Source organism: Semicossyphus pulcher, unplaced genomic scaffold, assembly GCF_022749685.1.
Source record: "Semicossyphus pulcher isolate SPU_LCO1_2020_fin unplaced genomic scaffold, fSemPul1.0.p SCAF_17, whole genome shotgun sequence".
NCBI classification, from domain to species: domain Eukaryota; kingdom Metazoa; phylum Chordata; class Actinopteri; order Labriformes; family Labridae; genus Semicossyphus; species Semicossyphus pulcher.
In genome coordinates, this window is record NW_027211681.1 from 8,212,429 (window position 1) to 8,230,843 (window position 18,415).

General features: G+C 40.7%; 1 protein-coding gene across 1 annotated transcript; it reads left to right on the forward strand.

Moving 5' to 3' along the window:
• The first annotated feature begins 728 nt into the window (after window positions 1-728).
• ankrd49 (ankyrin repeat domain 49) lies at window positions 729-7,355 on the forward strand. The gene is made up of 3 exons (XM_069666450.1): window positions 729-768; window positions 3,858-4,091; window positions 6,576-7,355. Exons 2-3 carry the CDS (start codon window positions 3,870-3,872, stop codon window positions 7,050-7,052), a joined length of 699 nt encoding a protein of 232 aa, XP_069522551.1. The 5' UTR covers window positions 729-768; window positions 3,858-3,869; the 3' UTR covers window positions 7,053-7,355.
• Window positions 7,356-18,415: the final 11,060 nt, after the last annotated feature.

Below are 18,415 nucleotides of genomic sequence, written 5' to 3' on the forward strand. Positions count from 1 at the left end.
CAGAGGTTGTCACCGCAGCAGAGCTCTCTCTCTCTTTTTGGAGCCTGGGCAAAATATTACATATCCTCTTGTTAAATGATGAATAAATAAGGATAAGTGGTACACTATAGCTAAAGGATGGATGAATACAAATCTAAATATAAAAGTGTAAGAGGGCACAGAAGCTTCATCAGTATGGGCAGAAATATGTCTCACTAGAAACTTTATTTATTTATTTTTATATTGGAATTTGAAATGCTCAACTTGAATAGTTGAAGTAAAAATTTGAATTTGAATCGCATAATTTGAAATTTGAATTAATTAGTTTGAAACTGAATTTCAGTGAACTTGAAACTAAATGTAATATTCTGAAATTATGTGATTCAAATTCAAAGTTTTACTTCAACTATTCAAGTTGAGTATTTCAAATTCAAATATAAAAAAAATCAAATTCAGTTTCTAGTGACAAATATTTCTGCCCATACACCAGGCTCTTGAAATGACCTTCAGTTTCTTGCTTTTATAAACGATTTCTTGCTATGCACCACTTAAGATTCGTTCAATGGCAATATTTATCGATAGATGGCAGAAACGGGACGATACAGCGTCTGGTCTACCACAAATTATACTACAGAAGAAGAAGATAGGAAGAGAAAGCAGTTGTGGGTAGTGGTGTCTCTTAACAGTGTGCCTCACTAAAGCTAACATGGTAAACAACTACATATCCCATATGTCCAGGCTTACTTACGTTTGACACTGGATTGTTATGAACCCGCAAAAAACTGGAAGGTAAGACTTAAATTGTATTATCTTATATTCCTTAAATCAGGTTTATTTACTGAGAAAGAGTTGTTGTTCTGACATTTGTAATGTTGACTTCAGAACTTTTTACGTCAAATAATAACAAACATACAGCCGTTATATGAAACGTTGACTATTCCTGACGTTAACTAACAGCTTATGTACACAGTTGCGTGTGTTGAACGACAATGTTTGTCGTAATGGATACAGTGATGTTAACTCAATGTAGGGTCTATGCTTATTGATTGTAGTGGAATTGTAGTTCATTAGATACGCAGGTAACGTTATGCTAGCTCAACTAATTCTATAGTAGCCTTCTATTCCAGTCTCATACAACAGCCCATCGAAAACCCTCACATTAAAGGTTATAATGCTCGCGTTTTGTTACAGCCGTATATAGTTTATACATCTATCTATCTATTTACATTATTAGGCTTTAGGTTGTAATGATGTTGAGCTGTATTGCATTTTACTTTAAGTTGTGTGTTTATACTTTATCTATTATCTCTGACATCATGCCATCTAGCTAGGTAGCCTGTGACTTGTCCTTACACTAAACAAACCAGTGTTTCCGCTACATAGCCGCTTCCCCGCCGCCGCCGCCGCTGCCTGTCAGAAACAAGTGACTAATTACACAGCGACATCATTGGTTGTTTTGTTTAACCAATAGATAGGCCTATATAATTCAGTATGATATAAAACAGAGACAGGCAGAAAAGCATCACATTTGAGAAGCTTGAAAGGGGACGGTTATCAAAACAGTTTAAATAACTGTAATAAGTCACTACTTGTTTCAGCAACAATATTCAAACAAAAGAATATAAGCAGTAAAACAACAGATGTACGCTGAACAAAAATATATACGGAACACTTTTGTTTGTGCTCCCTTTTTTCATTAGCTGAACTCAAAGATCTAAGACTTTTTCTATGTACACAAAAGGCCTATTTCTCTCAAATGTTGTTCACAAATTTGTCTAAATCTGTGTTAGTGAGCACTTCTCTTTTGCCAAGATAATCCATCCACCTCACAGGTGTGGCATATTAAGATGCTGATTAGCAAAACTGTCAGAAACCGTCTCAGGGAAGCTCATCTGCACGCTCGTCGTCCTCTCCGGGGTCTCGACCTGACTGCAGTTCGTCGTCGTAACCCACTTGAGTGGGCAAATGCTCACATTCGATGGCGTCTGGCACTTTGAAGAGGTGTTCTCTTCACGGATGAATCATGGTTTTCAATGTACAGGGCAGATGGCAGACAGCTGATGTCAGCGTTGTGAATCAAGTGGCCCATGGTGGCGGTGGGGTTATGGTATGGGCAGGCGTATGTTATGGACAAACACAGGTGCATTTTATTGATGGCATTTTGAATGCACAGAGATACCGTGACGAGATCCTGAGGCCCATTGTTGTGCCATTCATCCGCGACCATCACCTCATGTTGCAGCATGATAATGCACGGCCCCATGTTGCAAGGATCTGTACACAATTCCTGGAAGCTGAAAACATCCCAGTTCTTGCATGGCCAGCATACTCACCGGACATGTCAGCCATTGAGCGTGACAGCGTGTTCCAGTTCCTGCCAATATCCAGCAACTTGGCATAGCCATTGAAGAGGAGTGGACCAACATCCCACAGGCCACAATCAACAACCTGATCAACTCTATGCGAAGGAGATGTGTTGCACTGCGTAAGGCAAATGGTAGTCACACCAGATACTGACTGGTTTTCTGACCCCCCCGGACCCCCCCAATACAGTAAAACTGCACATTTTAGAGTGGCCTTTTATTGTGGCCAGCCTAAGGCACACCTGTGCAATAATCATGCTGTCTAATCAGCATCTTGATATGCCACACCTGTGAGGTGGATGAATTATCTCGGCAAAGGAGAAGTGCTCACTAACACAGATTTAGACAAATTTGTGAACAATATTTGAGAGAAATAGGCCTTTTGTGTACGTAGAAAAAGTCTTCGATCTCTGAGTTCAGCTCATGAAAAATGGGAGCAAAAACAAAAGTGTTGCGTTTATATTTTTGTTCAGTGTATTTCTTTCAGGTGTAACACATTTAAGGAAAATTAAAGCCAGGAATTTCTCAGCACATTTTCCTTTAACAAATTAGTATTTACTACAGCTGTTTCTGCAAGCATTCACACACACACACACACACACACACACACACACACACACACACACACACACACACACAAACTCAGGCACAAACTCACCCAAGGGGTGAGGTAAATTCAGAGCAATCAAAAATAAGTTAAAGGATGCTTCCCATGAGAGTGTGAGACACAGGACAGTTATGAAAGGGGGCACACCAAAACATGTAAGTGTGTGCACAACACCCTTTATTACTTTGCATGAACAGTTATCAGCTGTCAGTGATCATGACCAACCTTTCCACAAAATCAAGTCCTTGAATATATTTGGAGGTTATGCACCTTTTCGTAATAGGCCTCTCACGTAGTTTTTCCACCATTCAGCCAATCTACAAGAACACATACACGCCTCGGGGATGGGAATGATTTTTTAATTGACCGAACAACTGACAGAGCGACCTGAAGAGCAGCAGGTCGCTGCTTTAAAGCCCTCAGATAACGTTTGACAAATGCAATGACTTCCAGATTTAACTAAAATGTGTTTAAAGTGATTTGTTGGTCCTAAGTTAAATACAAGCACAATACATGTACCCACATGCTTTCATTTTCAGTTTGAAAACCAGAACTTACAAGACAGCTTGTCCGATGCTTTTCAGAGTGTAGGGAACAAGAGGCCCACTCAGAGACAGACATCCTGAGACATTTTAGCTTTTCAAGGACAGCATGGAGTTCATGGAGTTTAGTCGTGCACCTGATAAAAGACACTGAAGAAGACGGTTGATAAAAAACATTATTTGCACATTGAAATTATCAGTGGGTTATGTTTCAAACACTTTTATCAGTCCTCCAGATCGTTAAGTATTCAGCTTTATCTCAAACCATCCTTCTCATCACTGATTTCATAATTCCACTTAGTTAGGATTATATGGCTTATAGGTCTTATTCCTTCGTGCCTTTCACTGTCTCGCATTCTTCGACAGAAACAGTCAGTGATGGAGTTTCCAGAAGACTTCAACCAGCTGGAGCTGCTGAATACACACGGACACCTGATCCCCAGAGGGGCCAGCAGTCTGTGGACAGGAAGCAAGGATGAAGAGGAAGAGGTGGACGAGGAGGAGGAGGGGGATCACAGTGAGGAGTGGTATCTGGAAAAAGAAGAAACTCTGAAAGGCAAACCGATGGAGCTCATTTTGTGGGCGGCTGAAAACAATCGGGTGAGTGATGCTTTTCTTCTGGCACCCCCCTCAGGACTTTGAATGTTCCCCACTTGTTGGAAGAAAGGTTTTAATTGGAATAGCAGAGCTCGACAATGCAGCTACAGGATCAAACTGTGCATCTCATTACTTTTAAACAGTAGCACCTTTTGTTCTATTGTCCACATTGTGATTTTTCCTTTTCACTTTGTCCCTCCAAAATATGAAAAGTATAACAAAGAGAAAGCCCAGGACTGTGATTTACATAAAGATCCAGCATAATATTATCAGGACCACAAAGTCAGCGGTCCATTAAGCTTTTGTGGAGGGGCACAAAGCCACCCAGAACCCTCACAGTCCTGTTCTGAACAGTCCGTGCTGCACTGCGTCAGGGACACTCGTTATCGTGATTATGAATGTCATTTGGGCGTGAGAACTGATTGGAACAAGTTACTGCTGCTGTGATCAGTTGTATCTCGATGTTGTATCCCCTCACTCACACGAACAAGCAAATCTGTTATGACCGAATCGCAGCTCAGTGCCGTCAGCTGGATACTTTTTTGTGTGCTGCCTTTTTAATATCGGTTTATTACGTCTAATGGAGAGCCACCGGAGCCTAACAAATGCATCTGAGTGAGGAGCTGCTGTGAATGCTGATCAGGAATAACACGCACAGTTGCTTCATTCATTGGCTTTAAACAGTGAATTATTGATGTAAGAGGATTTATAATTAAATGATGCTATTTGGACAGCTGTCAGATTTCTATCTGCAGAGATAAAACCTTCAGCAGCAAGTTCAATTAGCAGTTCAGTATTGTGCTAATTCAAGGGTTCTTTGATTGAAAGAAAGTCAAGATGGTCACCATTCTTTTCACTTTTCTCTGAGTAATTTGCTGTGCATCAGACTTTTTCAAATGGAAATATAATAAAATGTGCAATAACGTTTTCAGAACAATAACAATAAAGATCAATCTGTGCTAAGAAAAACAAACAGATTTTTGCTGCAGCTGCCAGACTTATTATAGACTAAAACATATTCGCTGTAAATCCAAGAGCAAGGTAAGCGTCGTCATATTTTCTTGACTTCTTGGATTTTGGCGTTTGGTCAGCGCTTACGTCGGCCAACGTCGTCTTGTTGGTATCTGACGCGTCAGCTGTTTTTGTTGTTGCCCCTGTAATATATCTGTCCATTGGCAATGCTAGACTTTTTCTCTACGTGTGTCTGAATGTGAAATCTGTCATGGATATCACCAGGGCAACGCATTTGTGTACTGTGCCACCCGAAAATGAGTCCGGGTTGTTGGACATCAAAACATAGTTCCGCCTGCTACATTTTCCAAACAAAAAAAACACACAGGAGCGACAACGTGCCCCCCGTGTCATGCCGCCGTGCCCCCCAGGGGGGACACGCCCCACAGTTTGAGAATCACTGTGCTAATTGATTATAGGAACAGGCATACGTTACACCTATGCTGGGTGATAGATTGCAAACCCTTTGTAGAGCTCTCTGTGAGGTGTTCAACTTTCTTGTTCTTTTTTGTTTTGTTTTACTTTAGAAAAGCTGAAAGTTAGAATGATGAGTTTTTAATAATAAAAAAATAGTTCCTGAAACAATAAATGAATTATTAAAATAAAACAATGTATGCAGAGAGGTTTACAGTTGATTGTTTTATCTCCAAAACGTATCAGTGAAATGTTCATAAAGGATTTTTTTAACAATAATTCATATTATACTTTGCTTCAGTGGTCCTGTCTACAGCTGTGTGGGGGGTTTGTTTGACTTTGTTAAGACATTTGTGAAATGTATGCGCATGTTAAAGTAGTTCAATGGAAAAACAACACTGACATAATGCTAGCTGGTGGTCAGATATTGTTCTTGCACCGAGAAACATTGAGACTGAATTTTAACTTTGTTAACATCAAAGAAATAATTGTCATGAAATTCTTCTAAAAAGCAAACATAAAGCACAGTAGAGCCCACAGTTGAATTAAGAACTCATTAAGTTGAAAATAAATGCAGAAGTCAGACAGCGTGATAAAAGAGTGTGACTTTGCATACCATGACGCAATAATTAGCAGACAAGAAGAATCATAATGACACATTTAATTACCTGAAACACCGAAAACAATAAACGTGCATAATAAGTCTGTTGCCGTGCTACAGTTTCCCTCGCAGTTATTAATTGAACAAATTATAGAAAGAAAAAAATATTCACTTATCTCTTTTTAGCTATAGTACCTCGTTGTGTTGAGTGATAACTGTGATGCCTGTTTAGATTCAGACTTCGCCTTCAGATTTATTTAGATCAGTTCATGGAAGGGAAGGCCGACAACTGAAGAGTTTCCAAGAAGAGAAAGAAAATTCAGTCTGGTTCCTTTCTGTGTTACGAGAGGTAAAATGATAATCATGAGGGCTGCAGCAGGATTCAGGTAATAGTTCCAGTTACAGAACCTCCTCAAGTAAAACATGCATCACGTGTTTGTCTTTCTGTGGTTTTCCTCCAGCTTTCCACAGTGCACAGCTCACTGACTACAGATCCCTCGCTGGTGCACTGCTGTGATGAGGATGGTTACACTCCACTGCATCGAGCAGCATACAGCGGCCATGTCGATGTAGCTTCTGCTTTGCTCGCCGCTGGGTCAAAGGTCAACCCTCGCACCATCGACGGCTGGACGCCCCTTCACAGCGCCTGCCGCTGGAGCCGCGTCGCTGTGGCGAGCCTCCTCTTGCAACGGGGAGCCGAACTGAACGCCCAGACCAACGGGGGGCTCACGCCACTACACCTGGCTGCCTCCCACGCCAGCTCTTTAAAGTCAGACTCCGCCCACACGTTAGAGCTCCTCCTTTCGCAGCGACACCTGAAGCCGGAGCTCCGCAGCAGCAGCGGGGAGACGGCCAGCGAGATTGCCCGTCGTAGTGGACCGCATCACTTCCTGTTTGAGATGGTAGAAGACTGTGTCAGTGTGGTTCCCACGTCATGAACGCAAACACAGGTGCACACAAACTCTGTCATTATGGTTTTAATGTCCTGGCCTTGCAAGTGTAATAGACAGGATGTGCATGAAATTTTACTTTGCAGATGTTACACATGGAGAGGACTTGAACTGGAACACTATATGAGTTGCCATTCATTGCTTGAACTTGTATTAAAATGTGAAAGTGGTAATAATATGAGCAGGACGAGCAACATGCAGCAGCTACTCAACAGCTTCTGTTATAAAGTAATAAAGGGTTTAGAAATCTGAAGTGAGATGATTTTCAACAGCGGCTGAGCCTGTCACAGTTATACAAGGGAACTTATATAAGTGCTCGGTGTCCTCAGATAAATGGCACAAGGTTTACAAGACCAAGAAATAGCACTAAATTGTTCAATGCACCCTGAGTTTTGTTGCAGAAGCTCTTAAAGGTTAACGTCAGCTCATCATCCACTAGCTGCTTAAAAGTTCTCCCTCTCCTGGAATAAAAGTTTCAGTGTTGCTGAGGTGAGCGGCTGCATTGTAAGGTAAAACCGGTTCATCACTTGAAAGGGGAGATAAGAGATAAGAACATTTTAATTCATAAAATCTGTCGGGTTTTAAAGTGGTGCGCTGGTGCCTCACAGCTAGAAGGTTTCTAGTTACAACCCCGTGCATGTGTGGGTTCCCTCCGGGTGCTGTGGCTTCCTCCTACAGTCCACAGACATGCTCGTTAGGTTAATTGGTGACCCTTAAATTACCCATAGGTGTGAGAGTGAGCCTGAAAGTTTGTCTGTGTCTGTGCGTCAGCCCTGTCATTGACTGGCGATCAGCCCAGGGTGTACCCTGACTCTTGCCCAATGACAGCTGGGATAGGCTCAAGCACCACCGCAACCCTGAACAGGATAAGCGATGTAGAGGATGGATGGATAAAATCTGTTAATCTTTCATTTAAGAAACAAAGGTTTACAATTGTGTCAGATCAGTCGTTATTTCTCTAAATATAGATACAGTTTTTCTTTTACAGTTATTTAATTACAATTATTCCTTGATTACTCATTGAGCATAAAATTACATAACAATTTGTGATTTCAATTTAGACTTTTTAGCTGAAAATGTTCATCAGTTATCAAGATATCAAAAATGTAAGTGTGTGCGTGTTTTGGAGTCAGCATGCAGGTGTTACTCTTTAAATATGAAGCCTATCTGGGCAGGGTACTGTTGACATTTTCCTTCCACTGACTGACTCAGAAACTCATCATTTCACTGTCAACAGACAGTGATGATCAGGGTTTGTCATCATGTCTTTGCACTTGGATAGTATCTGCTATGTTCTGCCAGGTCACAGAGATGAAGGTTACTGTGAGTCATAAATAGGTAGGCTGGTACTACCAAGGATCACAGGCTTTATGGGAACATCTGTCAACACTCAATCTGTCTACAGCTATTTCTGTCAGGGTAACATTTACATTTAAATCATAGCACAGCCCACAGACAAGGCCGTCTCAATAGGCGAATACTGACTCTCTACCGATGGCAAAGGTTGTTGCTGTTGAAGAGCTCACACTTGCAGATAGGAAATCACTTTAATGCTAATTTTTCCACAGGTCATTCGCTGTATTCAATTTGACTTTCTCTGCTTTATTTTCCACTGCACATACTGTACCTGCTTACCATGGGCGGGGTTACTGAGCTGAGCGTCATAGCTTCACAATACCCAAAAAGTAAGACATAAGTAAAGACAAAAATGTGTTGCACCTACTGTCAGCAATCACAAGGTGAATGACTGCAGCCTAAATGTAAAAATAAATCAAAGCAAAGATAATATACCCTGAATGTCTTTCGTGTAGCTCTCTCCCAGAGTTGTGTAAAACCAAAATGTATCTAAAGTAAATCCCAAGCCCCAAAGATGCTTAGGTTAACACACAGGCCGAAACAGTGGCACTCATGGTCGAAATGGCACATTTAGTTTACAAAAGTCTCTAACCGGGCCAAAACATTTAAAATATGCAACAAAAGCAAATTTTGCCTTCAAACAACACAACTTGCAAACAAGTGTATGAGCTCTTCCAATCAACCATTACACAATGGACAACAAAATACAAAATACAGCACTCAGTGCGAATCAGTGCACCATTGCTTGTCATTGTAGCTGTCATGCCAGTGCCATTTGTTGTCAAATTTGCCTTCTTGTAAAGAATTGGATCCAGAATCAGAAATGCTTTTGCAAATTTTTTATTGATTCCATTGATTCTTTTTTTCAAACTGTGACTGAAATACTGTAAATATTACACAAAATAAAATCTATTAGAGTATAAGAAATCAGGAAAATAAAAATAAAATCTATTACAGTAAAGTATAAAAATCTATTACTGAACAACACAGACGCTGCACCTTTGAAGGCCTGCAGTCTGATTGCTAATTGAAGATTTGTGTGAAGGAGTGTCAAACAGCTGCTTCAGTGATTTCATACTCATGTAGGTAGTTTCTAATAGTTAGGAACAGATGGTTTCTGTTTGGTTACCATAGCTAGAACAATGGAGTTTGGACTGCTTGAATGACATCCGTGTTAACTGCTCTGCAAAAGGGCGGGGAAAATGTGTCAATCCAATGAGAAAGGGTTAACACATTCGCAAGAGGTGTCTTGTGCTCGGCTGAGACAGCGATGATGAAAACCGAGTGGGTCCCAGTTTCTTTAAGCAGGTCAAAGCAATCAAGGAAAACTGTAATACCATCAAGCAGTGTCTTAGCAACTTACTGCAGTAACAACCTCAGAACATAGAAAGAGTAAAAGGAAAGGGCAAGGGTCAGAAAACATTAACAATGATATGACTTCATATGTAACATCACTTCTTAGCCGAATAGTAAGGAAGGAAATACAGAGCACTTACAACACAAGTTAATTTTGAGATCAAAATAAGAGAAGAGAGGTTAGAAAAAACACCAGGGTACACTGCTTAGCGGAAAATGACAAAGCCTTTATTGAATTTGTTTAGCGAATACGCATCTCATTCTTCTTCAGAGTATGTCAAGGCTAGTTCAGTTTACAATGGTTGTTCAGTTTATGCTCGTTTTCATTTATGTGCTCAGCTATAGTCTCTGTCAGTTTCGGTTAATTACCTTCTATGTGCTCCTATTCATCTGATGGTGAAGGGACATCTTTAAAGTCGAAGTGATATGGAAAATGTCATTTTAATCCTTTTAGATCACATCCCCGGTAATATTGTGCATCTATTTCACAATATAGCCCAAAAAAAATTAAAGGAAATCAATTTCTTCCTATTCTTATATCAAAATCCAATCATTTTTCAAACTAAATTTCACGCGTATTTACGTAAGATAGCACCAAACAATTTCAACCAATCAATCTGCAACATTTAGCCACAGAGCACCAAGAACGCTCGGTCAGTTAGCTAGCTACTGCGCTGTGGAGAACGTCTGTCTACGCCCACTTCTCAACGATCAAATCAAATCCCTCTAATGATATGTCCCGCCTGCACATCCTGTTTCAGTTGGAAATACGTCACGATACGGAAGCTAGATACTCTCGAAATGCCGTTTCAGCTCGACTTTAAGAGGTGAGTCACTTCCAATGATTTTGTAAGTGTTGATTTACCTCTTTGTATTGTATGTTCCTTCATTCAGTAAACAAGTCATGTTCACCTTGCTAATATGGATAAGGTTCCATTACGTTCCATTTCCATATATAGTTGTACTGCCCAGGAGTTATGTAGGTCTTTATGCATTATCAGTAGCATGTAGAATTAGCCACACTGGCCACTTTATTAGGTACACCTGTTCAGCTGCTCGTTAATGCAAATATCTAATCAACCAATCACATGCAGCAACTCAATGCATTTAGGCATGTAGAGATGGTTAATACGATCTGCTGAAGTTGAAGTTCAAACCAAGCATCAAGTATTCCTCGTCCACGTAAAAATACGGTGGGCCATCTATCGGGTGCATCCTTTGCGGCCCGGGAAAACAAAGAATTTGTCGGCCACATCTGAAGGAGCCTTCAAATACGGCCTTCGAAGGCTGCAGCCCCTGGATTGGGACACAGCTCGGGTGCCACTCATGTCAGCTAAGAACAGGAAACTGAGGCTATAATTAGCACAGGCTCACCAAAATTGGACGATAGAAGATTAGAAAAATGTTGCCTGGTCTGATAGGTCTCGATTTCTGCTGCGACATCCGTATAGCAGGGTCAGAATTTGGCGTAAACAACATGAAAGCATGGATCCATCCTGCCTGGCATCAACAGTTCAGGCTGGTAGTGGTGGTGTAGTGGTGCGGGGTATATATCGAGGCACTCTTTGGGCCTATTAGTACCAATTGAGCATCGTTTAAGTGCCACAGCCTAAGTATTGTTGCTGACCATGTCCATCCCTTCATGACCACAGTGTACCCATCTTCTGTTGTCTAATAACGCCCCATGTCACAAAGCTCTAGCAAGGTGTCCCTAATAAAGTGGCCGGTGAGTGTATAGTCTGTGGTGGATTTGGGGAAAACTAAAATGTATATTTTGCTTGGTGAATCCAAAAGAATTGGTGGCAGACTAAGTAACTAACACTGTTTTTGTTACTCTATATTAACCAAAATTACATTGTCCCTGAAACCTTCAGCATTTCCCAGATTAATCAGTTAGTGCAATAAGAAGAGATTTCAAACAACTCTTACTGTCACCAGCTTTCAGGAAATAGTCTGTTGTAATTTTCTACCCGATGTTCACAGCGGTCCACAATCCAGATGCTTATTCTCTGATCAAAATGTACTTCAACTTCGGATTTAACACTTATCTATAGTCATTACATGAAAGCCTAGAAGTCGAAGAAAAGGGAAAATAACTTATTAAAATATTATATAAAATACTTATACTTATTTTTCCTTCAGTTAATTTGAATGTTTCAGATTAGCATGATTGATAACTGTGACAACCTGTTGACGTGTCTCAAGGTGCCGTACAAGCTGGCTCCTTTCATTTAGCGTCAACTGGAAACTGCCTCTGCTGTCAATCAGGTAATGTTTTTATTCCCTTCATCCCATAAGGGACTATGTGCAATTAAATAGGATGGACAGTAATAACACAATAGGTCACATAGCAGTAGTGTTATCATGAGCCCTTGATGTTCTTTTGTAGCACGGTAGGGAGTCATCGGTGAAGTTGGTCGTTCTGCCTCCCTCTCTCTATACAAAGAGACTGAAAGAAGAGCTTAAAATATGCCTGAGGTGTGTGTGTGTGTGTGTGTGTGCTTGTTTATCGGTCATTGTGAGGACCCGTGTAACTAAACGTCCGAGTGGGGACATTTTTGAAAATGGGGACATCTTCTCTTTAAAGTCGATAAAAACATTTTCCAAATGTTTGAGATCAAAGAATTGCTTAAAGGCTTAGAAAACCTGTAGGTTTATGTTCAGCTGAGAGTGGAGCTGACATTTTACGTGCTAATGCTCGAGGTGTAATTATGTATAATTATGATAATTATAATAATCTTTCCTCAAATCTCGAACTTTGTTTTTTTTAGAAAGTTGTGATGGTAAATGAGTTAGCAAATAGCAGCTCAATCAGCAGTCATGCAGTACCATTATCGTTCATGTATAGTCATGTTGCTCTCTTCTTGATATGCAACAAGTTCAATATTCACTCTCTGTAAGCTGTGTTTTTGGTGCTCCTGAGCTGCTTTAGTTGCATAAAATAACATCCAGACATTTAAGCTGTGTTGAGTTTTTTTTGTACAAGTAAAATAGTTGTGTTGTTGCATAGTTTTTATGGTCTGATAATTAGTAAATTAATCTAATTTAGTGCCCCTCGCCCCCTATCAAAAATAAAGCTGTTACACTTAGCGCCCCCTACAGGCCTGGAGCACTTCTGTTGTGATGACAGCGCTTTTCTGATGCATTGTTTTTCTGGTTTGCATCATGTATGTATTTGCAGCACATTCACTGTTTCTGCAGCACTTTTATCATTTGCAGCATGTTTCTGTTTGTTTCAGATCGTTGTACGTGTGTTTGATTTTGCATCGTTTCTGAATTTTAAGCTTTCAAGCTTTCACCAAATGGAAATCTTTAGCAGTGTGTTTGCCCTTGTCAGCCACAAAAAAACAAAAACAAGAGATAACTCAAGCTCATTATGAAATAAGCTTAGACAAAACCAAAAACACAAAAGCATATGGGAAGAAAAGATCAAAATTAAACTGGCTGTCCTGGGATTCAAAGAAATAAGTTTAAAGGCCTACGATCTAAAGCCTATGAGAGCTATATTGACATTATGATGAATGGTTTAACATTGAATTAGTGACACAGACGTCTATCTGCTTTAAAACTTATTCTGTAGTTTAGCATCTACTCTCTCCTGCTCTGATTAAGCTCACAACATCATTGTCCTGAACAACACTCCACTGCTAAGACTTCTTGTTCTCTTGTATATGTATCTATGTTATCTCTCTGGGGATACTTATATAGTCCCACATCCCCCGCTGCTTATGTTGCAGCATGTTTCACAGCTGCAGGCTGAAGTACACCTCAGGGTAAATGCTAAAACTTTTACATTTTTATATATTAGTCATTTCGACCCCAGATAACGTTACAGAAACAGAGCACACACAGAGTTGCAGAAGCAGCTCAGATATTTCCACTCTAAGCTTAGGAGGTATTGAATTTATTTAATACATTTCTCTCCCACACGTACTCATTTGAGTTTGTGTTAGTCTTCAGCTGACCCTCTATTCTGTATGACACGGCTGCACATAAACATAATCCATGTGAGCATTTAAAACAGCTTTCTACCTGCCCTGCAATTTGCTCAGGTCGATGCAAGAAAGAGCGTGGCAGCATAAGTGCCCTCATTCATCACTGACGTCCTTGTTTTTCAGCTGCATGACAATGTGTCGACGTCCTGCACGCCTCACTGAAAGAGCTACATCTGTTTTCTTCCTACACCAGGAAGGTAAAGTAAGCTAAAAATGAATCATGTGTTTTATCTTTTTCTTCACAGTACTGGTTATAAATAAATTAGATAAATGCTGCTTTGTGATTATATATAGCTAGTGTCCCACCTTCTGACACAGATGCAGAGCTGGAGGCTGTGCTGTGCTTGTGTTGTGTTGCTGGTTTACACAGTATAAACATGTCTCGTAATCTGTCTTTTGCATTGCATTTCCTCTTTTAACTGCTTTTACCGGGTAAACACCTCATGATGGAAGTAGCTGACATTCTTTTAGGTGGCTTTATTGGTGCATTAAGTTTCTTTCTTAACATCTTAAGACGATGCTGATTGCAAGTTGACAACAAGGTAAGAAAAAGACTATTAATCTCAAGGATGAGAAGATCGATATCTCTCTGATTTCTGTCAAGTTCAGCGCTGCAGCCTGGAGGCAATTAGCTGAGCTTATTTTAGCTTAGCTTACCTTAGCTTAACATAAAGGCTGGACATGGGGTAAAGTTTATGAAGTTACACCAACCAGCACCTCCTCAGTCTACAAAATTAACATCTTAATTCATGGTTGTATAGCCATCAACAAACAGATATACCGCATCATGGCAAGAAACTACATTTCTAGTGTTCCAGGACTGTCAAGGATGTTTGCCTCGTGCGCCGGCTCGAGGACTCACCGGTGGGCACACATTAGTGACACAAGGTGCATTCCTGCCAATGAAGATGTGACACTATTCCACTTTTTTTATCAGGTGTTGGTAATGTACCAAGGTATGCAGAAGTGCGCCAGCAGAGGCAGGAAAGAAGTGGACTGCCTGCTAGTAAACATGGAAGTCAACGGTGCAGGTTTCAAACTTTAAGGAAAAATGGGTTTTGCAGGTGTTATACAAGTAAAAAGTTTGTCAGGCCTCAAGGATATGCACAATAAGACTGTGAGTGATGCTGTAAAAAATTTATCTAGAAAAATAAAAGCCCATTCCAAACGTTCCTTAAATCAGCATCTCTCTCTTCATGTCAGGGCCAGATAGATGTTTACAAGCCGTCAAACAAAGCCGAGCTGCATTCATTTTTGTGGCTTTACAGTCAACAGACTTGTCTAAATTTTTTCATCCATGTTTAGAAAATGTAAGCAAATCTGTGCCTTTTTTTCCTGTGCATTTATCTGAAGTTTTCCCCTTACAAAATAAAAGTGAGTGAGCTTTGATAACATAATTCTTTCAGCAGTAATTTATTATCTGGCACTTAGATAATATTTGTAGAAGAAAAGGGCAAGTAGGAAAATAATGATTTCATCTGTGGCTTCAAAGCATTTTCATTAACGTGAGCCGGGGAATGAATAAAAAAAAGAGACTTAAGGTCAGTCGAGCTCAGGTGATGCTGCGTGAGGTAGAGGACACATATAACCATGCTGCAGATAAACAATGAACTGTGCGACACAAACACTCTGTGTCTGAGATGGGATAATGAATTTACAGCCTGATGGCTCTGAATAGTTTCCAAAACATCACAACCAGGACTCGTTTGTTTTTAGCAATTACATCTGAACTGCAGGTAACATAATTGGCCGGTAGTTGATTAAGCAGGAGGGAAAATTATGCCTCTGTTCTGTATGCAAATTCAACTCAATTCTGATAGGAGGAGCAGCACAAAGAGGGGTCTCGGAGGGGGATAAAAAGCAGGCATGTGGCTGCGTTGTTGCTAATTGTCTGTCTTTAGAAAGCTGGTTAAAGAAAGGGAACTCATTTAAGGTCTTTGGAGTGGAAGCTTTGCTGTTTTTCCAGTTGTCTTTTTTTTATGGGGGTCGAGGCTTTCTGAGGTACAAATTGCAAACGTTAAAATGTCCTTCTTCCTGCACCAGGAGGCCGATCAGTGAAACAAAGCAGCTCTGTTTTTCATCCATTCTTTTAGTCATTATTGCACTCGAGGCAATGCACAAGAAGGTGTAGTGGTGCAACAAGACGTTGGTGCGCATAAAGCATGACGGTCAACTCTCGAACTTTGAAATAATAGGTTCAAGGTTGCCTTATCTGCTGATGAAGACTGACATGCTGTTGAAAGCTCTAAAGTAAGTTAAGTCCAGCATGAGTCAATGCTAATGCTAATTTTCAACTGTACAGACATGTAAACGCACTTTAAACCTACAAAAGCGATTTCTCTTTGAACTCCTGGGAGAATTCTCCGACTCATTAGCAGCCAAATGCTCCACTATGTGCACCAGCGATTCCCTTACCGCGCCTGTCGTCTGTTTGATGCATTTCAGATTTTGATGGCGTTTTTGTCTCTGAACGCCGTCGCCCGCTGATACGTGAGAGAGTGAAGCTGAAACCTGCTGTGACGCTCTGAAAAGCTGAGAGGAGCTGCAGTCAGGTAATAATAAGTGCCTATAAGTGATTCTACGTTATACAGAGATCGATCACAGCTGCTTTAGAAATATACACTGAAGTGGTGCTAAGGGTGCGTAGGTAACGTGTAAAGTCAACATACTGTATAATCTGGTGACACTAATGCACACATAATGTTTCTTACTCATGTCTAACAAGACTAGGTCCAAACCTAGTATGTGGCTGACCGCTACAGGTCAATGTGCGCTTTTGTGGGCAATGTGTTACAAGGTCTGTCCTTATGAGGCCGATGACAACGTGTTTGAAAGCTGGTGCGCGCTGCAGATGTAGGTGAGGACAGCGGACGTGCAGCAGAGGAGCAGCTCCGCCTACTCCCTGAACAAAGTATCCATAGCCGTATAGACAGAGAGTCGCGTCAGTGGGGGTCCAATATGTTCCATGATCCGCTATTGCGATGTCGCAACTCTCTCTCTCTTTATGGCTCTGAAAGTACCATCACTCAGTCAGTCAGTCACATACAGACCCCTGTGTAGGGCTATCCCCGGCGGTCCGACATGAAGGCTGTTAGTTCATCCTGTGGAGACGATCACGTTGATGTACTGCAGCTTCAGTTCCACATTCATTGAAACCTTGGTCTTCTTCCTGGTTTGTATTCCTTCATCACAGCTCTGTAGCAGACAGATTGCATACAAAGCACAGCATTCTCCTCTGGGGATCAGTAAAGGCTTATACATCATATTTTCTTGGATTGAGGGATCAATGCAGCTCATGTCATTTTGAAAAAAGGAATCCAATAAGAAAACAAAAGATAATGATCTGTGTAGAGAAGGTCGAACATAACATTGGTTCATTCTCTCTGAATGAAGCTTCTTTGTGTCAGTAAATGAAGAGACTCTCACTTAAGATGTCCACTTGACTTCTGTTTCAATGCGTACTTGCAGGGGTTCTTGCAACCATTAAATGATAATGGCAGAAGAAAATACGCCTCTAACAATGCTGAATACATCTGTTCTTTATAGTTAAATATTATAAATCATGATGCACACTGAGTCGATATTTATGTATGTTTGCACACCTGTGATTAATTAACGCTCAGACTTTTTTCTGACACAAAACGACTCAAGGCTAATTCCGTTGTAATGAACTGCTATCCGGCCTCGCTGCAGAGGAATGTGGAGACTTTATTAAATGTAAATATAAGAACATATTAGACACAGACACTGTTTACACTGCAGACACCTCCAGACTGTGAGTCACAGAGCCTTAACTCAGTCAGCTCATGTGAAGACTGCCAATAGGTTCGTTACTGTTCGACACTTTTTTCTAACTTCAAATCTGTCATAACCGAAAACTTTTGTATCAGTGTTGTAAGATATCGTTGGGGTATAGACACATAAGGATGTGTACACATGAATTAGAGATAACCAGGCTACTTACATTGGGGAAAGCAGAGTCCAGCCCGTGATGTGTTGTTTGCTCTCTTTAACTTATTTTGCAGCTGTCACAGCAGCCAAACGGCTTCCTAAGTCCGTCCTTGAGGAGTTCACGTCAGGATTTAGAAAATATAATCACACAACTTCTCCAGCGCACATCAGGAGGTGCTGTTAATTTAATTTGACCACAGCGTCTGTCAGGGGAACGAAGGGGCGAGGCAGTGCTGGGGTAAAAAGAATGGATAATTACATCGCATGAGGAGTGTATTTGAGGGTTTCCGGGGGTTACGTCAGTTCACTCTCTCACCCGCAGCCGGACTTTACCCTCTGAGGATCTCTTAAATGACTGGAAGGGAATAAGTGAGTGACAATATTTTGCCTTTACATTGTGAGAGAAATTCCTGTGATCAACATGACTTTTCATCTATGACCATGTGTTTGTCGATATGATCATGCCTTTGCTGAGAATTGATCCCTAACAATTGAAGAAATGTGACTCATGTGTTCACCATTGTACTACTTTGTTCAAGTTAATGATAAATAAGACCGCTCAATGTAAGGAAGTTTATCCCTTCCTATGGGTGTGTGTTTTTTTGTTATATACTGTCTGCTGTATCAAAGAGATGTGTGTAAAAGAAGATTAGGGATGATAGGCATGTGAAATTCTCAGGATGATGAAGACTA

Bases quoted from the DNA above. Each gene is read 5' to 3' on its own strand.
- ankrd49 (XM_069666450.1), top strand. From the start codon at position 3,870: ATGGAGTTTCCAGAAGACTTCAACCAGCTGGAGCTGCTGAATACACAC. The intron at 4,092-6,575 runs GTGAGTGATGCT...GTTTTCCTCCAG, and splicing joins GGGCGGCTGAAAACAATCGG to CTTTCCACAGTGCACAGCTC.